The following is a 23,661-nucleotide window of genomic DNA, read 5'->3' on the forward strand; positions in this document are numbered from 1 at the left end:
CTCCCCCTAGTGCCTAAACCTAACCCTAGCTTAACCCTCCCCACCAGCCGCCTAACCCTATCCCTCCCCCAGCCGCCTAACCCTATCCCTCCCCCAGGTGCCTAAACCTAACCCCCGCCCTCCCTCCGGTTCCTAATCCTAAACCTCCCCCTAGTGCCTAAACCTAACCCTAGCTTAACCCTCCCCTCCAGCCGCCTAACCCTATCCCTCCCCCAGGTGCCTAACCCTATCCCTCCCCCAGGTGCCTAACCCTCACCCCCCCCCTCCCTCCAGTTCCTAACCCTGTCCCTCCCCCAGGTGCCTAACCCTATCCCTCCCCCAGGTGCCTAACCCTCATCCTAACCCCTAACTTTGAAAATGTTGAAAAACCATAAAAAAAACGTTGTCAACCATTTGAACCAGACATCAATTTGAACCTGTTGACCATTTAACCCGGGCAACCTTTTGTCCCTGTCAACTAATTGCATGTTGACTCATTGACTGTGGACCTTTACATTGTCGATCTTCTATCCGGATACGGTCAGGAAGGGTCAGGTGGCCGTACAGCTACACAGAGGATCTATGCGCTGCTACAGGATTTGGTGAGTGCCGCTCACGTGGCTGAACACTGCTGCGGTGAGTGGCGTTGCACCTGCCGCTGCTGTAGTGAAGAGAGCTGAGTCCCTGCAGCCCAGTGTGGTGTGGCTGTTGTGTATACATTGTGCTGTGTGTGTGTTTGTGCATTTAGTGTGCCCTCACCATCTCACACCGCAGGTTCCGCTTTCTCCATGAGACCGGCCTGGCTATGATCTACGATCAATACTGGGGGCCCCAGAGACCTCCTAGTGTCCTGGAGTAACAGATACTGTGTTGTGTATACACGTTTTACCTGTATTACATGTAATATTACTGATACATCTTATGTGCTGTGATGCTAACAGTAAGTAACCAGTATGTGTAAGTGATAGTGAGGTGTCAGTGTCTGCTCAGATCACTACATAGGTGGTTGGAGAACTAAAACGCACCGTTGTGTTGTAAATGCCAGGTGCTTATATGGTGGCAGAATAGATGTGATAACATGAAATGTCCTTGGTTTCTCTATATAATGTACTGTCTGATTATGTAGCTGCCTCTGGGATGAGTCACTGGTACACTTCCATATTTTTGTCTTTTGATAGACCCGTCCCTGTGAAAGCCTCCTCCAATATGCTGGGGAAGTAACTCACAGGGACATTGGTTATCACTACCGCTGTACCTGCGAGTTAACGTTAGTACATAGCGGGGGCATATGAAAATATACATGGCAATACAGACTGTAAATAATCACAACAGTGTCACCATTATTAATACAAAGGCCCATAGTGCTTTAACTTTATCTGTGTTTAATATCATTTATTCCACTAAGGGGTGCCATAATCTATATTTGCTTACCAAATAAATTAGGCTCGAGCCAACGCTGTACATAACCACGAGTATGCGGACACCTGAACTTGTTACAGAACCAGAGGCATTAATATTGAGCTGTCCCCACTCCCTGATGCAGCAACAGTTTCCCCTCCTCTATAAAGGCTTTCCTCTAGATTATAGAACATGGCTGTTAGGATTCTCTACCATCACCCACAATAGCAGTAAAGGGTTCCCATTTTTCTACTTCAGGGTCCATAGGGTATCCACAGGATACCTTGGGGTATAGGTGATGACGTCAAGCATCGGGCACCATAGAGTTAAGTTTTCAGCCTCCCAGGATGCACTAGGGTCCCCCTCCTATACCCTGCACCCGAGCCAAGGCATCCCAGTTTCCTTGGTGCCCGGTTCTGAGTCAAAAGGCACCTGTTCAGAGGGGGGCTAGGATAGCCCCTGAAGTTTTCTATCAAGGCAACTGTGGCTGCACATCTGGAAGTACAGCATGGACAGTCATTCTTGACGTCCATGCTGTCTTCCCTACACCCCCACCGGTACCAGAATGCTGGTACTGATCCGGGTATGCTGGTAGGGATCTGGGGTCACAGCTAGCGGTGACCCCCAGATGCTTGGGACCATGGCCGGATTTAAGGGGGACAGCAGGTAAGCAGCGGGGTCCCGCGGTGGGTCCCTGCTGGAACATGGTCCGGAGTCCCCAGGCAGGGGGCTCCCTGGGGACTGGCTGCAGTGTGGAGCCAGGTTATGGACCTGCGCTTCCACTACCCCCCTGGGACAGCGGACCACGGCTGAGCGGTAGCGCTGCGGCGTCCCAGGGGTTAATTGCATGCCAGGGGAGCGCGACTTCAGTGTACACAGCCGGCGCCTCCCCCACTGCACACAGCCTTTCTGTACATCCCGATTGGCCCTGTGGCAGCGCTCCTCCCCCAGGCCCGCCTCCTCTCTGCTCCTCGGTGGCCATCTTTCCTGAAGCATGGTGAACGCTGCTGGAAGCTGCTGATCGGTGGCATCGCGGTCTGGGTCCCCCGGCATACCTCTCCTCCGTTGGTTCATGTCTGTGTGTGCAGCGCTGTGTCCTACCAGGCTCTGTGTCTGCGTAGTTGAGAATCAGCACTGATAGTGCAGGGATTGATTTCTTTGCATTGCATGTGACTGCTGCTAGCGCTGCTGCCTGTACTTTCACTTTCTACTATCAGCCTTTTCACTATCCCTGCTCTTCTTCTTCTAAAGCCCTTGCGGTGCGGTGATTGCAGGGTGGTTCTCCCACTATACTAACACGTATCAGTGAGAGGGGTCACATACTTGCCATCATGTCTGAGAATGATTTTCCTCTCCAGCTTCTGTGTACTACATGTAAGGTACCTTTAGCGGAGGGGGAGGGTAGAGCGGAGGGGCTATGTCGGCAGTGTTTTTTATTGACGCGGCCAATTACTGTCACGGCTCCGGTTCAGGAACCGCCCTGGGCTTGTTTCGCTAAAGCGCTTACAACCCTTGTGGGTCAGTTAGCTCCGCAACCTGCATTCCCTCAGATGGGATTGTCCCAGCAGTCAGTGGTGTCATCACCCATGCAGGGGTTCCCGAGACAACTGATGGTACCCTACAGTCTCCCTATTTCCCCTCCTCAGGTCTCTCAGGAGCCTGCGTGGGTTAATTCTCTTACAAGTTCTGTGCAGCATTTGTCAGACGTGTTACAAGGGGAGTCTGCGTTGCGGCCTCATAAGCGGCCGGTGGCGTCTCTGTCTACTCCTTATGAGGATGACGAGGGGACGTCCGCTGATGGGGAGATTCTGGATCTTTCGGACCAGGAACCTCTCCGTACTAAAGAGTCGGACGCCAAGTCTACGGTTTATATGCCTGGCCTTATTCGTGCAGTCCGCACAGCTTTAGTTATTGAGGATGATGAACCTCCGGTATCAAAATCCAAATATGCCTTTTTCAAGGATGTTAAGGGTGACGCCACAGTGTTTCCTCTTTCGGGTCAATTGGTGGACCACTTAGAGGAGGTGTGGAAACATCCTGGCAAACTGTATCAGCCTCAAAGATGTTTAGCAGTGGCTTATCCGTTTGCGGACAATTATTTTGCTAAGTGGGAATCCCCGCCACAGGTGGATTCCCATGTGACACGCCTGGTCCGAAGTGCCACGTTGCCCATGCCCTCCATGTCCTCCTTAAAGGATGCCACGGACCGTAAGGTGGAAATCTGCCTAAAGTCCGTTTATTCCCTTGCGGGGGGGGGCAGCCAGGCCGGCTATGGCCATTTGTTGGGTAGCCAGAGCTATGGAGCGCTGGGCAGATAGTATAGAGGCGTCTTTTCGATTCGTACTGTTCGGCTGAACAGACCGAGTTGATAGGCAATCTCCGGGATTCGGCCACTTACATTAATGAAGCGGCTTTAGATATCAGTACCCTGACTTCTCGGATTTCTTCGGCAGCGGTGGCGGCTCGTTGCACTTTATTTTTTTGCGATCTTGGAAGGCAGATGCTGATTCCAAAAAGGGCTTGGAAGCATTGCCTTTTAATGGAGAAGTCCTATTTGGTCCGGATCTGGACAAAATTGTAGCCACGCTGGCGGCAGCCAAATCGGCATGTCTCCCGTCTGCTGCAGACTTCCAGTTCAGGTATCTCGTACTTTCGGCCTTACAGGGCCCAGGGTAGACCAAAGGCTCAGTCCTTTTCCCGACAGGCTGGCCCCAAGAAGTCGGCCAAGCCCCGGAAGCAGGCCTGGAGTACCAGACGTCCGGCCCCTAAGTCCGATGACAAACCTGCGGCCTGACGGTCCGGGCCTCCCTTTGGGGGATCCTAAAGTGGGAGGCCGCCTGCTACGGTTCGCCCAGTGTTGGTCGGTCACCACGACAGACAGTTGGGTTCACGAGGTGGTTTCTCACGGGTATGCCCTCTCCTTCCGGCACAGGCCCCCGTCCCGATTCTTCACCACGGGTCTTCCATCAGACCGGAACAAAGCCACGGAACTGCGGAAGGTTTTGCACACTATGCTCCAGGCTGGAGTTATAGTGCCTGTTCCTTTCTCCCAGAGGGGCCTGGGTTTCTATTCCAATCTGTTTTTGGTGCAGAAACCCAATGGGTCGTACCCGTCCGATCCTCAACCTCAAAACATTCAACAAGTCCTTGCGGGTGCTGAGGTTTCGGATGGAGACCCTACGGTCCATCATTCTGGCGCTGGAACCTGGGGATTACATGGTGTCGTTGGACATACAGGACGCTTACCTGCAGGTGCCTATTCTTTCGTGCCATCAACAGTTCCTCAGGTTTGCAATCCGCAACGATCACTTTAAGTTCCGGGCATTACCTTTTGGCCTGGCGACAGCACCACGTGTGTTCACCAAGGTTATGGCGGTCATGGCCGCTTCCCTGCGGCTGCAGGGAGTCCGCATGTTGCCGTACCTAGACGACCTACTGTTGGTAGCAGGATCTCCGGAGCTCCTTCTACGTCATTTGGATCTGACGATTGCAGTACTGCAATGGCACGGCTGGTTGATAAACTGGCAAAAGTCCACCCTGATCCCGTCTCAGTGGATTCTGCATCTCGGAGCCTTGTTGGACTCCAGTCAGCAGAGGATCTTTGTGACGGGGGAAAAGATCCCTGCCTTGCAGTTGAGGGTGCGCAGTTGTCTGCAGAGTCGCCGGGTGTCTCTTCACTCGGCAATGAGGTTACTAGGCTCCATGGTGTCCGTATTCGACATGGTGGAATATGCCCAGTTTCACTCCAGACCTCGGCAGCAATTGATCCTGTCCAAATGGAATGGACTGCCTCAGAGTCTCAAATCCCAGACGATGGTGCTCACTCCGGAGGTTCGCCTGTCCCTTGCCTGGTGGTTGCAGACGACCAATCTCAACAAGGGTCATCCGTTTTGGGTGGCGAACTGGGTCCTATTGACAACGGATGCCAGTCTTTGGGGCTGGGGAGCGGTCACGGGTCCACACTTGTTCCAGGGCAGATGGACTCAGGCGGAAAATGAGCTTCCGATAAACATCTTGGAACTCCGCGCCGTTTTCAATGCTCTCCAGCCAGCCCATCGGGTTCTCCAGGGTCATCCCGTGCAGGTCCAGTCGGGCAACGCCACCGCTGCGGCGTACATAAATCGGCAAGGAGGAACCCGAAGTCGGGCGGCACTCGTAGAGGTGTCCCGCATCCTGATCTGGGCAGAGCGCAATCTCCCGGCCATATCAGCGGTATTCATCCCATGAGTCCTTAACTGGGAAGCCGACTTTCTCAGTCGCCAGGACGTTCATGCGGGGGAATGGTCTCTGCACCAGGACGTCTTTCAACTTCTGGTGGACAGGTGGGGTCTTCCAGAGATCGACCTCATGGCGTCACGGCACAACAACAAGTTGCCGGTGTACGGGTCTCGCACAAGAGACGAAAAGGCGTCTCTGGTGGATGCTCTGTCCGTCCAGTGGACGTTCCGGTTTGCTTACCTCTTTCCTCCGTTTTCCCTTCTTCCACGGGTAATCCGGAAATTCAAACAGGAAAGAGGGACGCTCCTGTTGATAGCTCCCGCGTGGCCCAGACGGCCCTGGTTCTCAGACCTTCAGGGTCTGTCCGTGGACATTCCTCTGCAGTTGCCGCTACGACCGGACCTCCTGTCGCAGGGTCCTTGTCTTCACCCTGACCTGTCTCTGCTGTCTTTGACGGCGTGGCTGTTGAGACGGCCATGTTAAGGTCCAGGGGGTTTTCGAACTCTGTAGTACGCACTATGCTGAGAACTCGGAAACCGTCTTCTGCAAGAATATACCATCGTGTGTGGCATACGTTCTTCCAATGGTGTCGACCGAGAGGTTATGCACCTCGGGAGTTCCGTCTGTCTAGAGTGCTAGCCTTCCTACAGGCGGGACTAGACCATGGGCTTCGCCTTGCTTCTTTGAAGGTGCAGGTTTCTGCCCTGTCTGTCTGGTTCCATTTTAGGATTGCTACAATCCCTGACGTGCGCACCTTTATGCAAGGTGTTCTTCGAATCCAGCCTCCATTTGTTCCACCGGTGGAGCCTTGGGATTTGGCTGTGGTCCTAAGGGCTCTCCAGGGGCCGCCGTTTGAACCACTGGGCTCAGTGGATCTTAAATGGCTGACAGCCAAAACAGTTTTCCTTCTGGCCATCACTTCAAGACATGTTTCTGATTTAGGGGCTCTCTCTTGTAGACCCCCTTTCTTGATTTTTCATGGGAACAGGGCGGGGATGCGCACTCGTCCTGATTTTCTTCCCAAAGTTGTTTCCTGGTTTCATATCAACGAGGAAATCGTTGTGCCGGCTTTTAACTCACCTGACCTTTCAGTGGGTGAGGCCACTTTGGACGTTGTGCGGGCCTTAAGGATTTATGTTGACCGCACTTCTTCGTTTAGGAAGTCGGACGCCTTGTTTGTCCTCTATGGCTTCCGTAAAAAGGGTTGGCCTGCTTCAAAGCAAACTTTGGCAGGCTGGATCCGTATGGCAATTTCAGAAGCTTATCTTCTTGAAGGCCTACCGGTTCCATCTTCTATGAGGGCTCATTCCACTAGGTCTGTGGGTCCTTCGTGGGCAGCTCGACGTGGTGCCTCTGCAGTCCAGATCTGCAAGGTGGCCACGTGGTCCTCTGTCCACACCTTTGTGAGGTATTACACGTTTGACACCTTTGCCTCTCAGGATGCTTCCTTCGGGCGGCGGATTCTCCTTTCAGCACAGGAGCGTCCCCACCCTTGAAGGATACTGCTTTGGGACATCCCCAAGGTATCCTGTGGATACCCTATGGACCCTGAAGTAGAAAATATGAGATATGGTAAGAACTTACCTTTGTTATCTCTATTTCTACGAAGTCCATAGGGTTCCACAGGACTCCCGCCCTGTCGCACCTGTGCTGCAGATGGGCTTTGCTCTGGTCATCGGTTTTTCCGTCTCCCTCTGGTGTGAATGTGATTCTTGTGTGTGTCCAGATCTTTTTTCTCTCTTCCTTCTCCTCCTCCGGCCTATGGCTTGGTACGTAACTGAGATGCCTTGGCTCGGGGGCGGGATATAGAAGGGGGACCCTAGTGCATCCTGGGAGGCTGAAAACTTAACTCTATGGTGCCCGATGCCTGACGTCATCACCTATACCCCAAGGTATCCTGTGGAACCCTATGGACTTCGTAGAAATAGACATAACAAAGGTAAGTTCTTACCACATCTCATATTTTTTTGTGTGTGTCTCGCTTTATGTACAGCGGTATAGTCCAAATGCTGCCACAAAAAATGTCATGTTATATGTTTTAGCATTAGGATTTCTCCTCCACCAAACATTAAACTTGTCAGTAGGCATTTTAGCAGGTAATATTCTCCTGGTGTCTGCCAATCTCAGAGTTATCTGTCACACTGACAGGTGGTGTCTCCACTGATCCACTGTGCTTTAACACTACTCCAGCCACAGGCCCTCATTCAGAGCCGTACGCTCTGAGCAGATCGCACGCTCTGAATGAGGGCCGGCCTCCATAACTATGGAGCGTCCTCCTGGACGCTCGTATAGCTGTGGGTCACCACCCACAGCCTATACGAGCGTGCAGTTTGATTGCCGCGATGGTCGTGACCATCGCGACCATCGAAACTGCGAGCCGGAGCCTGCAGTTGAGGTTTTCAACCGCAAGCCCCGGAGTGATTTTGGCTCCTGACGGGAGGCGTTCCCGTGGGAACGCCCCCGTCAGGGAGGCACGCCCCCGGCACGCCCACCAAAGGGGGCGTGCTGTCAATCAACATCGACAGCACGCCCCCTTTGATCAGACACAACGAGCGAAGGAAAGTCCTTCGCTCGTCGCGTCTGGCGCATGCGCACGACGGAGCTCCCGCCGTCGTGCGCATGCGCAGAGCACAACATCGACCCACTTGCGAGCGGACAGCCGCTTGCGAGTGGGTCTGAATCAGGCTCACAGTTTGATCTGAGACCTGTGTGGGGGTGCTTGGCCATGGAAACTCAATCCATGCTGTGGTTGCTTGTAGACCTCGTTAGTAAGTGTAACTGAGGACACTGTACGCGTTTCAGCACTCAGCAGTACCATTATGTAAGCATGCGTGGCTTATCGTGGCCATAGTTATTTCCACTTCACAATGACAGCACTTACAGAGCAGATATTGAGTGATCCTACTGCTAATGTGTGACTATGTAGAGTGTATGCACCTGTTAGCAATGGTTGTGGCTGACATGGCCAAACACACTACTTAGATGCATGCCCACATGTAGTGTATATTACATTAATTGCACTGCCAAGATACCATTCAAACTTATGCCCTCATTAAAACTTCATAGTTGTTAGGCGTAAATCCACGCTGACAATGTATTATGAAATTATTTTCCTGATCTCTTCTCAGAATCATTTCAGATAGTTTACCCACAACTGAAATCAGTCCCACAGATCTATAATGTCCTGATTAGTGATCGATACCTCACTGAGAGGACGTCTTTACACTTAAGAAATAATTGTCTAAAAATGATTGAACTTCGTTCCTTTAGTGAATGTGGGTGGAATCCTTTCTACCTTGTGTGCTGAATTACACAGTTTTCTGGTGACCTGTCCTCATCGTTTCTCATTTGGTGATGTCTGGTTACAAAAAGGAAATATTCCTCTAAATATATCTCTTTGCAATGTTGAATTGTAGCGGAACCCGCCCATCCTAGTGTCTGCCAACCTCCAGTCTTACCAGAAGATGTCTATGGTGCATCTTCCAGACAGTGGTTTAGGGGATGAACAGAACATCACATCTTCACCTTCCAATGGAGTGGACCGGAGATCAGCAACACTATACAATCATTTTACCTCCAAGAATGAGGAAAACAGGTGTGTGAGGTTTGAAGGAATTTATTTGCTATACTTTATTCCTGGGTAAATTAGTTTTGGGAAAGGTTTTGTTATCTATCTTCTCATCACACACAGGTCATTTGAAGGTGTGCTCTACAAGAGAGGGGCTCTATTGAAGGGCTGGAAGCCACGTTGGTTTGTACTTGATGTCACAAAGCACCAGGTAAAAGTTCACAGGACTGAGATTTATATTCAGCTTTGCAATCACTTTCAACTTCAGCCTGTATAAAATAATCCCCAACTTTGACAACTCTGCGTGATGCACGGGATTCTCTAAGTCCTGTGCATCATTTAGAGTTTTAAAAATTTCCAGAAGGAACGTTTTACTGTAATCACATTTTCTCTGGTGCATATTTTCTACTAATGAAGTATTTAAGAGTTGAACACCAGAAAAAAATAAAAAATTGTAATATAGAAACCGTTCATGTATGTAAATCACCCTATAGTAATGTTATGTCTGGCTTTTATCATATCATGTGGTAGTCTTTCTCCAATGCACATTAAACTACCTTCCTTACAAAGGTCAATAACTGTGTTGGACACTCCCACGTTTGCAAAATTTGTTGAAAGCCTCTCTGTATTGGAGCAGCTTGTATTTTAGGGATAGAAATAATGGGGATGGTTGTCTGTAGATTCCGAGATGTGGGAATAGTTGAAGCTGATTCTTTACTGTGGTTGTTGTAGAATTATAAGGTTGTAATTGTTGGCGCTGCACATTCCTCTCTCTCGTACAGCTCCGGTACTACGACTCGGGTGAAGACACAAGCTGTAAGGGTCACATAGATCTGGCAGATGTAGAGACTGTTGTACCTGCTGCACCAACTATTGGAATGCCAAAACACACCAACGAGAGGGCTTTCTTTGATGTGAGTATTTATTCACAGGTCATTTATACATCAGTATAAAGATTTTCAGTGGAAACTATTTTAGTTCATGACGATTACATAAAATATTGCAATTTGATAAAATGTGTTGTTCAGTTTCCTAAAATACATAAGCGTTTATATGTTACTTGTGTTTATCGGATTCCGAATGCTGAAATCAATATACTGTAAATGAGTGGAATTTATTCTTAGATGGAATCTGGCTGTTAATTTGCCATATTTGACACTGTTATAAATCACTTCCCATATGCCCTCCCCAGGTTTGTACCTTGAGTTGGATGAGACAGTTATATGTATGATGAGGCAGTTATATGTATGATGAGGCAGTTATATGTTTGATGAGGCAGTTATATGTTTGATGAGGCAGTTATATGTTTGATGAGGCAGTTATATGTATGATGAGGCAGTTATATGTATGATGAGGCAGGTATATGTATGATGCGGCAGTTATATCTATGATGCGGCAGTTATATCTATGATGCGGCAGTTATATCTATGATGCGGCAGTTACATGTATGATGAGGCAGTTATATGTATGATGAGACTAGAACCACAGAGTTTTGATGGTTTATATTCCTCTTCTGTCCTATCTGGGGAACACTGACGCTGGGATATGAGGGAGGGACTGAGGAGTTGGCACTGATTGGCTCATACTCGCCCTCCCTTATACACTCCCTTTCCCCCAGCTCCTCAGTTGTTTTTTGAATGCCTGCAGGAGAGTCCCTGAGTCCCCTTATGGGATCAGGCTAGGTGTGGCAGGTTTGCATCAGCGCCAGTAACCAGCATTTGTTTCCCCCCATGCCGCAGCCTGCTTATGGGACCGGAAGAGGGTCACCACACCTGCGGGTGTTTGGGACCCCGAGACAACCCCTGGTGAGGCTTCCACACCGCGCCCGCTTTTCCGGCGCCGTTCCTGGGACCCACGGACCTTCCTTCTCTATTCGGCCAGAAGGGACACTCTGGTTACTCCCTTGGCAAGCGGATAGCGAGTCCAAAAAGATTTTGGAGGGAGATCCCTTTATGGGTCAATCCCTATTTGGACCGGAGCTGAAGCCTATTATTGCTCTGGCGGTAAAAGTCAGTTTCTCCCAGTTCTTTCATCTTGCCCCAGAACTCCTATATAACGGCCCTTTTGGTACTATGGTCAGGACCGGTGCAAGGCTTCTAAGCACCCTAGGCAAGACTTCTGCCTGCTGCCCCCCCCCCCCCCTTTCCACCAGTACTCACTTTATAGCCCCTCAGGTGAAAGTGTGGAGGTGATGTTTTAGAAGTTCGACATCTTCAGCTGGTATTCACTGTTCATGTAGATCACTTGGTCCAGAAGATGCCTGCTTGTGTAGGAATATAACCAATGTCATAGTCATGTAACAGAGGTTCAATCAGACTCATGTCACCTCCTGCCCCCTGTATCCTCTCCAGTCTCCTACCCTTTGTGTCTCTCCAGCTTCCTACCCCCTGTCTTTCTAGCTTCCTGCCCCGACACTGCAGCCACACACATTGCCCCCACAGGAAATAAATAAAACATGTAGGCTTTGTACGGAAAAATAACACATTGGCACAGATAGGAGGTTTCCCTCTCTATTTCTCTCTGTCTTTCCCTGTCACCCAGCCCATTTTACTCTCTCTCTTTGTTTTCTAACTGTCAGAAACCTTTTATTCTTCTTTCTCTAACTGCCTCTTTTCTGTTTCCACTCTTCACACAAACCGTCCACTCCTGCATGTCACTTTTCAATTATGTACCCCTTCCGCCTCAGTCTCTGCATACTTCGACGTCACTGCTCCCCTCTCTTAAGACACCGGACACTGGGGGCAGAATTACTTGGTTTTACAGTTGCTTGGATGTTAGTAGAACCGGCAGTATGGACCAGGAGAAAGGCAGCTGGCCCGTACACACAGAGCAGCTTTAAGTTAAATGTGGCCAGTCAGTCCCGCTAGTGGCTCTGTCCTCACTCGGTGTATCATGCCGTCCCGCCCCCTCCTTCCCGACTGCCTGCGCGGTCAGTGTTAGACACTGCGCAGGCTTTCAAGCAGCAGCCCGGCCCCAACAGTGTGGGTTGTAGCGAGTCGAGCGGCGGATCACAGATGGGCTGTTGCACTGCAGGCAGCACAGCAAGGCTCCGGAGTGTGGCTATGTAGCCAGTCACTCTGCTTGCAATCTGTCTGCAGCAGCTTTCCCCGATCGTCGCTCAAGCCACGTCTCAGGGCAAGCTGTAATGTTTGGCTCGGGGGTCAGCACAGGATGGAAGGGGATAGCAGCCAGAGAGCATGTGGAAATTTAACACAGCTTCTATTGAAGTCGCTGCCCTCGGGAGATTGGAGGCGGAGTAGCAGAGTGGGCCGGCTGGTAACACAGTGACATCACCAGTGCCGGACCCAGCTGCAGTGTGTGTTTTGTTTTATCTTCTCCGGGTGGTGGGTGTAGATGGGCTCCCGATGCTGGGGTGAGTAGGTTTCACCCGGTCTCTCAGCCGGCAGGAGTGGCTGCTGAGAGAGGCAAAACCATGCCCCCTCTCCAAAGGCAGCCTCAGCAGACCGCCCCTCAGGTCCCGGCACCCTTAGGCAGCTGCCTAATGGAAGCGCCGGCCTTGACTATGGTAGGTTCTGGCCTCCGCCCACCAGAAGTGCGACATGAGGTCATAGAGTGTGTCAGTTCAGAGGGCAAATGGCCATGGGGTCCCGCCATCCAGGCTTCCGTAGAGGTGACAGATCCTCCCAATGACTTCTGTCAGGGGGACTTTTGGAACACTTGTGTAGTGTCCCGTCTTCCATTATACAGGGAAGTTTGGTTGTGGTCAACCGCAGACCATTGGGTCAGAGGTGTCCTCTCCAGAAGTTACATACTGGACGTAGACGGCCCACATCCCCATCGATTCTTTGTAACCCCTTTTCCTCGAGATCTACTCAGAAGAAGGAGATTATGGGGGGTAATTCACACACTTTTAATTTCTGGGGTAGTTACCCCTGTTTGAGTGCATCATCAGGGGCTAGGCTTTTATTCATATATTTCCTAGTAGGAAAGCCAGATGGTTCTTTTAGATTCATCTTGAACTTAAAGCAGCTCAACCCACACTTTACAGTGCGGAAGTTCAAGATGGAGTTGTTACGTTCCGTGATTGCCTCAAAGGACTCATATCTGCACATTCCAATTTGGGAACAAGATCAGGAGCTGCTGCGTTTTGTGGTAGGCCCTTCACATTTTCAGTTTCATTTTCTGCCCTTCGGGCTTTCGACCATCCCAAAGGTATTTACCATAATTATGGCACCTATTGTGTCTATTCTGCATCGTCAAGGATTTATTGTAATTCCCTACCTTTATGATTTGCTTATAAAGGCACCATCTGCAGGTTGTTATGACAACACTGAAACTTCATAGCTGGGTTCTCAACCTGCTCAAGTCCAGTTTAGCTCCAGCACAGTGCATGGTGTTTCTGGGCCTTTTTTTTTCGATACCTTACGTCAGCGTTTGTTTCTGCCAAGGGACAAGATCATGGAATTGCGGTCCATGGTCCGAGCTCTTTTGTCTCTTCACGGGGTATCCATTCTACTCTGCATACAGCTACTAAGGAAAATGGTAGCCGCATTCGAGGTGGTTCCCTTTGTATGCTTCCACTCCAGGCTCTTTCAGCATTTTATCCTTCAGCGTTGGAGGAGATGGGATCCCTGCCTAAATCTGCAGTTTTTTACCCTGTCGATTCAGATGCACCAATCCCTGGATGAGTGGCTATGCACTGTCAACCTGTCCAGAGGTTGTAATTTTCTGCCTGGAAATAGATGCTGGTCACAACAGACACCAGTCTCCAGGGATGGGGTGCAATGATTCTAGGATTCCAGATCCAGGGGGTTTGGCCAGAGATTATGCTAGAACTACGAGTAGTTTTTTGTGTTCTGGTTTAGACACAAAATCTTCTCAAGGGCAGGCCCTTACAGATGCAACCAGACAATGCCATATACCCCTGCCTATACCTTCTAATATACTGCCTATAAACCTCTAAGGATGACGCTAATTTGCGTACGCAGTCATACAGTAAATAAAGACTCCAGACCTAGAACCTGTGGTTCTAAAGGACAAAGTATTATTCAAGTAAAAGTACAGCAGTTACACGCTATGATCCTCATATAATCTTAGCACAAAGAGATTATACAGACCCAAGTACAATTATACATACGCAGTGCTCTCTGGTCCAGATGTTAGGCATCAGCAAGAAACCCCTTGTCAATCAGCATTCAGCACAAAGACTAGGAACCCAGGGTCAGAGCACACATATTTATACCCCCCAGAAATAAACAACACAATAGAGAAGTTTGTTGCTAATACCATTGGTCCTAAAGGTGAGGGCATATGTTACAAGGCATTTAACAGGTTGATTCAAATAGACACAACCCAGCCTCTAACAACTGGGGGTCTCTGGTTTCCTGCCCCATACAACATCCTAACAGTTGTTCATATAATGTACATTTTGTTGCTTGAAGTCTCTGCGGTCCATAAGTTGAGAATGCATGATGCGATCTCCACACCGATAATACCGGAATACTGCTGAAAGAGTACGCATCAGTACAATACCAATCACGGCTTACTTATCACGTATAAAACCTTAGTTACCAAATAATCTTTATTTCACAGCATCTATGCTAAATGAACAAACTTAAATCTTATACTTTAAAGCTTATTAAACCTTTTATGTGAATATGTAATGTGTAAGTATGCGCGGTGTGATGTAAAGACACTAGTTAACTTGGGGCAGATGCGTGCTCATAAAGCTAATAAACAGCGTTTTCATACAGGATCTTATGCATTCGCTAATATGCGACTAGTTAACAGCGCAATTGTGCGTATTAATGTGTGTATGAGAAATGGTGCACTTAAATCTCACTTAAACCAAGTGAACACCTAGCGGTGTGGAATGCTGAGCCTTATAGTTCCATGACTTGCACATGCCCCAGCAGCCCCCACCCTTTTCAGGCTCCAAATGTCTTTGTTCTCCCAGGGTCTGTGTAAATGCAAATTAGCACAGCTAAAAGACCCAAACCTCAGATAACACTCTTGGCTTTGAAGGTATTTTATTGTAGGAAGCCTGCTAATGTAAGGTGCTACAAACGACCCTCTTGCTGTATTCGAGCAGGGCCACCTGGAGTGAGAGCAGACGTTATGTCCATGAAGCTTGTCTACACAAGCTAGTTGTCACGTGGCCATTTGCTCTGCTTAGCTAATGCAATCCAATTTTGACATACTGTACAGCCATTTCTGAAATATATCCTTTAGGGGAATTATAATAATATACACTTTATCCAGAGCACCCAAACTATATGTAAAGTCATGAAAATGGGCTTTTGATGAATCGCCGTAACTTATGGCGATGGTCACAGATGCAATCGCCACATGTACTAAAGTGTGAGTTTATCTAAAATGGCGCTTAGGCGGCCTTTCGCAAAATGGTGTCTTACGATCTCATTTCCAAGATTGCTTCTTGCGGCCAGTCGCAAGATGGTGTCGCTGCGATTCAATTTTAAACTGATCTTGTCTCAGCCAATAATCCAGCTTCGACACATGCATCAGCAGACAAGGAGGAAGCAGGAAAGAGACCGTCCAGATTATGATGTGGGTAGAAAGATTTGTACCGGCCATATCGGCCATTTTTATCCCAGGGGTGGACAACTGGGAAGACGACTTTCTCAGTCAACACAAGGTTCACCCAGGGGATGGTCTCTACATCAGGACATATTCAACCAGATTGTGGAGAAGTTGGGTTTTTCAGAGATAAACTTCATGGCATCCATGTTGAACAAGAAGTTTTCACAGTATGAGGCACGCTCGAGGGACTCGAAAGCGACCCTAGTACATGCCCAAGCCAAGAGGTCCTTCTACTTTGCGTATCTCTGTCGGCCCATTCCCATGCTCTTGCATGTAATCAGAAGGATCAAGCAAGAAAAGGCTCATGACCCTCTAATTGCTCCAGATTGGCCACGGAGGTAATGGTACTCGAACCTTCTGTCTCTAATGGGCTCTTAAGACCCACTACATCATCAAAGCCTTCAAGCTCTCATTTTAACCCGCTGCCAGAGCCGGATTATATGCAGGGCAGATGGGGCGGTCGTCCAGGGGCCCCCACTCTTTAGGGGCCCCCACACTCAGTAAACATTGTCTTGAACCAGGCCACTCTGACACTCCCTCGCCGGCTCCGCAGCATCACAGTCACTCACTTTTGATTTAAGACAGAGATTTTCTCCGCCTCTACAGTGGGTGGCCGTGCAATGGATGACTGACGATCTAAGCCCTACCCACCTGGGTTGATATTGCCGCGATTAGCGGGTGTACATGTAGGAGGTGGGGCCTAATGCCGTGACATGCCCGCCCCTGTCAGGAACATTAAGCAAGCCAAGCAAGTAGTGTAAGGGGCATAGAAGTGGCTGCAGGGGGCCATGGAAATTTTATTGGTAGGGCCCCCCAGAATTTCGATGCTCCGCGGCCTCCGCAAGCCTTAATCCGGCCCTGCCCGCTGCTACATGCTCTTTCCTCCATATCTACCCCATCGGTGTCACTCCTGTTTGTCTACCCCTCCCCTTTAGAATTTCTCTCTTACGAGCAGGACCCTCTACCCTCTTGTGCTTCTCCTTACTTTACTTTCATCTACTTCATACTCCCCATAGGGCACCTAACACTTGGTTGGTATGCTCTGTTGCTTAGCTGGGTGTTACGGTCGCTAATGTAGCAATGTATATTATCCATGTCCTCATCCTGTATTGTATTGTACTGTATGTCACTGGTCAATCTATTTGTTTATGTACTTTGTAAGGTGCTGCGGAACACTTGTGGCGCCATATAAATGATGAAGATAATAATGGTCGACCAGCCGTGGAGGCTGCCAGTGAGAGAAGATCTACTGTCACAGGGTCCGTTCCTCCATCCAAATTTACCTTAATTGACTTTAACAGCATGGCACTTCAGATCAGTCTCTTGAGGTCCAAGGGGGTTTTCTGCAGCCGTTATCCAGAGTATGTTACAGGCGCTTAAGTCATCCACTTCTATTATTTATTATAGGGTGTGGAGATCTTACATCCGATAGTGTGAAGCTTCGGTGGTTTCAACCTTGTCTATATTGTCTCAGAGACGTCTGGAATTTTTGAAAGATGTCAGAACTTTCATGCAAGCAGTATTGCATGTCCAACCACCTTACGTTCCACCCATCCCACCATGGCACCTTCATTTAGTTTTGGCTGCTGTTCATTTGGCTCCTTTTGAGCCACCTGAGATGGTGGAATTAAGGTGGTTAACTTGGAAAGTAGCTTCTTTCTTTTGGCAATCTCCTCAGCTCGCAGAGTTCCTGAGTTGGCAGCATCGTCAACCAGCTTACGTCTTTTAATTTTTCATATGGACCAAGCTGTTTTCTGCACTTGGCCATCCTTTTTCCTAAGGTGGTTGCACAATGTCACCTAAATCAGGAGATTGTGGTTCCAGTTTTGCTTCCACCTATTCAAGCGAGTCCACTTCATTTTCTGGATGTGGTTGTGATCCATAGGGACCCATCCATTGAGCCAAATGGCCTACATTGTAAGATCATTTTGGCAGGGCCACCATTAGTACTTGGTTTATAAGTTGTTTGCTTACACCATTGTCACATCAATGTCCACAGCACTGTGTAATATAAACTGAAGTTTATAAACTGATAAGTTCTGGATCTTTCCAGGAAAAGCTCTGCAATGTGCTGTAGCTGGCAATCAGCCAGAAGCAAATATGTCACATGACAAAGGATGGACTCACAGGCTGGGCTCGCCTGGCACACGATTAGGGTGTGCACCACTTTTGTTTCTTGCTGTGTATGGTTAGATGATTTGATTTTCATTTTCTTACTCTGTTCTTCACAATCGCTGTGACAAACACATTTATAATATACTGGTATGAATTAGAGATGTAAAGCACAGGAGATCTCTCAGTGTAATTGGAAGCAGATGGTGAAGTGAAGCAGTACATTCTTGCAGGATGCACACATCTTAAGGCTTATTTCCAAATGCCATCTGAGACCTTGTAGGGTGTTGCCCCGAATTCCAGCCCATGACATCACGGTCCATTCTGGACACGGCAGAAATAGAGTTGTGACTATAGAAACCAGTTAAATACACACTGTAATGTTTAACACGAAGTGTAGACATTTCTGTTCTGTGTATTATAGTCACTTTCTATGGGAATCGGAAATGTTTATCAATGTGGGTCAGTGCTGCTTAGACATATGTTGTACCCCAAGCCGCTGGTCACATAGGAGGTGTCCCTAACCTCGGGTACATATGATAACTAAAACAGTACATGTGCTAAAGTACCTTTTCATCGCATTCACTGTTTAACTTAACCCTTTCTATGGGAAAGTGGATCTGTCCTGTGGTGTAGCTTGGCCTTCCGTGATTCAAAAAATTGCAGCCACTCTTAAAGGTCATCAAATAAAATAGATGAATATTGGTCTAACAATAAACACAAATTCTAAGACGTCAAAATATGAATAATAGCAAAAAGTACACATGCAAAAATATTTCTGTGTTTGTGTCAGTCTATAACATAGATATGTTGTAGGTATGTATGTATGTATGTATATCTATATATATATATATGTATATATATATATATATATATATATATATATTTGGGATGAAATCCATCTAGTGCAACCCCACATAGATAAATATATGGACATTTTCCTTGATAGTAATGCAGGGGATCCAAAAGATGTCTTTAGCTGTAGACAGAGGTGTAGCGTGTAGCCAGGGGGGGCACGTGTGTGCTATGGTCCCCCCCTCAAGTGTTCCAGGGAGGAGGCGGGTCCATATGGGATTAAAGTAAAGAGAAGTAAAAATAAAGATTAGGGGCAGCATCAAAGTGGGGCATGGAGGGCTAAATATATTCCCCCTGTCTCTCCATGCTCCTGCCCCAGCTTCCAGCCTCCTTACATATCACTCCAGTCATCAGCTCCTGTAGTAGTACCCCTTATTCAGTGCCCCCTGTAGTGGTGCCCACATGCAGTTCCCCCTGTAGTGGTGCCCACATGCAGTTCCCCCTGTAGTGGTGCCCACATGCAGTTCCCCCTGTAGTGGTGCCCACATGCAGTTCCCCGTGTAGTGGTGCCCATATGCAGTTCCCCCTGTAGTGGTGCCCATATGCAGTTCCCCCTGTAGTGGTGCCCATATGCAGTGCCCCCTGTAGTAGTGCCCACATGCAGTGCCCCCTGTATAGGTGCCCATATATTCAATGCCCCCACTGCCCATATGCAATGCCCCCTCTATAGGTGCCCCTTAAAGTAGTGCCGCTGTAGTCCCCCCCACCCCAGTACTTACCTGATCCATCGCGGCTGTCGTCTGGGTTGTTGTTACTGCTGCCGCACTGACTGGATCTAACTATATGCAGCAGGCGCGGACGCACGGGCTCCTCTGCGCGCGGGTGACATCATGATGTCACCACGCACTGCATCACTGGTAACGTTGGTCTCTGAAGCGATCGGAGGCCTCCTTAGCCTATGATCACTTCAGCGTTCACATTGCAGTGGGGAAGCAACGGCCTCCGGACACCTTCGGCGCCTGGAGCTTGCGCTCCACTGGAACCGCCCTCCCTACTCCCCAAGCTGTATTTACTGTATGACAGTTGCATAGACAGTTATAGCACAGGAATTACTTACAAAAGAAAATATATATGTACATGGATAAACCTATACACACATGTACACATATACACCTGTACATATATATAGGACTGCGTCAAGGTGGTGAATATATGCATCAAAATCTTTTTTGTGTGGATGTAAAGGTATTGGTTGACTGATATACATAACTTAATATAACAAGGCTTCTCTCAATAAAAGAATAATATATTTAATATCAACATAATAAACATATAAAAAAAAACAATACAATCCAATTGTTAGATATATGCAATGAGATAAAATGATTGCTGGTACCACTTGTGGCTCAGTATGTATAAGTGGAATGATAATCCTTATTAGTCCAAGAAACCTTTGATCCTTAAAAGTGTTGAAAGTCTCTCATAGTAAAAGATCTACAGGTATCACAAAGTTTCTAATCTGCTCATCGGCCGAGGTAGCCAAACAGTATTGTTCTCTTACCCGTTAGTATACTTGTAAATCGGCAGAGTCTGTTGTATGTTGGGCTGATAGAACCTGTGTGTACTCGGCACTGCGTAACCCGAGCTGGCTTTATACCATATACTCAGTGCTCCCGTGTGCTGTGCGTCCTCTGGCAATGCGGAAGCCCCCGGGCTGCAATGTAGGTAACATTCGTATGGTTGATTCATACGGTGTCATCATGGCTCAGTTCTCCAACGATCTCTTTGTGTAGTTTCTCGCCGAACAACTGGTTAATATTAGCTACAACACTGCATATAGATACTAACATTCAATGCAATAACTCCCTAACATCCATAACTAGCGGACGCAAGATGCGACTCCTTTGCCGATAGGAACGGAAGTCTGCAAATAAACAGGGATTTTGTATGATACCAAACATGACATGTCCACTATGTTCTAAACCTTAGATCTCATTTAAGTGTATATTACATCATAATTATTAGTTAAAAATACCTTTAATAACTCTGGTTAGTAACTATTGTGCATGGGAACCATCTTGCATATGTGCGTCTGTGTGTTGAATTAGCAACTATATACAAATGAGCGTCCATGTGTAAATATGTGCATACGCATATGAGCGTCCGTGTATATAAGTATGTATACATTTATATGTGTGTGCGTTATGTGCATTAGTGAATGTGTGTTGTGAATACGCAGTTTAGCGCATCGGATTGCGTGACGCAAAGTAGCTTCGTGGAAACACATCGTCAGACCATAGACTATTAGATCGTCAGATAATAATTGTACAACGATCAGAACCAATTATTTGACTTTGACAAAACGGACAGGTGCGCCTGCGATTTTCTGACCACTCACCACCCACTAACGCTGACAGCCTGTCTTACTTTGTGATGTATTCCTTTTCTGCGTCTCTAATCGCAAAGCCTTCGCTGTGCACGTGCAGTGCGGCTTATATGCATGCACAATGGCAAATAATCACTTCCATAATCGCTATTGCGTACAATGCTGACTCAGGCCCATAGACCATCATAAATGGGCTCCTTCCAAATCAGTACAATGATCATGTATATTTATTTTCAGTCACTGTAAATTCTAATCCTTAAGTTAATTGTATAAAATAAAAAAAGTTTCCAAGTGTAATGTGATATAAGACATCCTGCGCTGTACTTGTCATTAATGTGACTGTAATTTGTATTTCAGGTAAGAACCAGCAAGCGTGTGTACAATTTCTGTGCTCAGGATGCACCGAGTGCCCAGCAGTGGATGGACAAAATCCAGGGCTGTATATCTGATGCATAGAGTATTGCCTGGGCAGGACTTCCCGGACACTGTTCTGTCTCTAGTATTCTGTGCTGTTCACTTTAATGCTCCTTTCTTCCAGATAGCCAGTTTCTCCAGAACAGTCCATTGCCTGCCGGAGAGCTGTGTGAGGGCATGGGACCACTAGCACCCCCAGTACTATGACAGGGGAGATACACATCATGGCACTTAGTGACGATCATTCTCTTGTTACTGAAGGAGAAAGTGCAGTTTTTGGAATCTTAAGCCTTTTAAAAAAATAAGTATTATGCAGTTAATTCAAACATTCCCCAAATGTTTACTACAAAGAAAGGCAATAGGAATTAGGGTTGATTTGATGGTAGAACAAGCAGTAAGTCTGATATTATCGGGCTGAGACGTTTACAGAACCCCTCATAGTAGTCCTGAATTTGTATGTAGTGTCAGTGCAGTTTGACACCTTTTGTTCTATATTTGTATAGTTGTTACATTAGATTGAAGATGCAGTACACACCTGCAAGTTACCCTGTGTGATTCTAACTGCCTGTCGCCATGGGCGGGGCTAACACTCCTTATTGTATATAGATAGAAATCACACTACACAGGAAATATTACGCACATGCACTTGAACATATGAAGGACAGTAAGGAATGACCATTATGTACATAGTATTGTGAATGAATTGGCCACCCTAAATTAATTCCCCGTCAACGATATTTTTATTCCATTTTTTTTTTTAGTATGTTTATGTCCTAAGAAAGGATAAACTACTTGTGACCACTTGTGATATATATTGACTGGAGTAATTACAGTTTAATCTGTTAATATGTTTATCTAAGGATTTGTACTGTATATACATCATTTTTGTACCTGATGTCTGATGAGACTATTTCTGTAAATGTTCTATCCTGCCTCTTGTACTGCAGGGAGGGTCTCGCTGCGGGGAGGGTCTCGCTGCGGGGAGGGTCTCGGTTTGTCTCCCAGGCAGGTGTGGTGGTAAATTAACCAAACTGACCCTGTTTACTTACTGTATGACCACAACAATTGGAGAAGCCACAGCGTCCTTTTCTCTATACCGTGCCAAAAACAAACTTTTCTGCCCAGTAGAAGCCACATCTGTTGTTTTATTTTCTTTATTTGTTTTTGTTCCCCAAAATGGTGGCACACGTGAGCTTTTTATATCACTTCCTTTCTAAATTGACACAGGTGAAACTGACACTTTGCACATTTGTGTTTTCTTCTGTATATGAAGTCAATTTTGGGGGTTTTATGTACTTTGAAAGATGAAGATTTCCTGGTTTATTAGACGGAGTTTAGAGATAAAAAAAATTTAAATTTTATTTTTTAACTTGTTTTAACAATTTTGTGTATTTGTTATGACGTGTAAGCTAAACATCTTGTAATAAATATACTGCCCCATTTAAAGAGCTGTAAATAAATCTTAAATGCACACACAAGGGGTCACTGGAGCCTATAAATAATATATGACCCAGCTCTTGTACTGTATAGAGTCAGGGTAACTTACACGGAGTAATGTGCCTATATGAGGGGATGGCTGAATGGATGGCATAGTATTTTAAGCCATGAACAAAATGATTTGGAATGGTTTACCACTCAGATGCATTATTTATCAAACAAGATGTTCTAGTTTATAATCCAGAAACTGGTCTGTCTTTGGCCATCACCAAAGTAATTGTGGTAACTGTGAAGTAATGCACCATCCTGGCGCCTTCTAATTTCCTTTGTTTTTTATCACATATTTTTGAAATGTAAGAATGGGTGATGGTACCGGCTGCATTACCCTAGCTACGGCCCTGGGTGATGGTATACCCATCATTGGATAGGGACGATATTGTCTTTGTTATGGTGCATATACACAGCACGATTAAAATGCACGATAACGATATCGCTCATTGCCCGTGCATGCAGGCAAACCTGGTCGATATACTATAGGGACCCGCAACCATTGGTGGGTCCATGGTGTGCTGGATGATCGATATCGACAAGGTTACTATAGGGACCCGCGATCATTGGTGGGTCCATGGTGTGCTGGATGATCGATATCGACCAGGTTACTATAAGGACCCGCGATCATTGGTGGGTCCATGGTGTGCTGGATGATCGATATCGACCAGGTTACTATAGGGACCCACAATCATTAGTGGGTTCATGGTGTGCTGGATGATCAATATCATTATCATTGACAATC

The 23,661-nt window shown here is 47.3% G+C and overlaps 1 protein-coding gene across 2 annotated transcripts in view; it reads left to right on the plus strand.

The window, feature by feature from the left end:
* Positions 1-22,877, plus strand: part of SBF2 (SET binding factor 2) — an 805,041-nt gene extending 782,164 nt beyond the window's left edge. For both annotated transcript variants that reach the window (XM_088476083.1, XM_088476084.1), the window contains 4 exons: positions 9,012-9,190; positions 9,287-9,374; positions 9,946-10,077; positions 21,375-22,877. In XM_088476083.1, coding sequence (XP_088332209.1) covers positions 9,012-9,190; positions 9,287-9,374; positions 9,946-10,077; positions 21,375-21,473 — 498 coding nt within the window. In that variant the 3' untranslated portion in view covers positions 21,474-22,877. The remainder of the gene's footprint in view (positions 1-9,011; positions 9,191-9,286; positions 9,375-9,945; positions 10,078-21,374) is intronic.
* The last annotated feature ends 784 nt before the right edge of the window (positions 22,878-23,661 follow it).

This window comes from Taudactylus pleione, unplaced genomic scaffold, assembly GCF_031769625.1.
Source record: "Taudactylus pleione unplaced genomic scaffold, aTauple2 ptg000182l, whole genome shotgun sequence".
Lineage (NCBI taxonomy): Eukaryota > Metazoa > Chordata > Amphibia > Anura > Myobatrachidae > Taudactylus > Taudactylus pleione.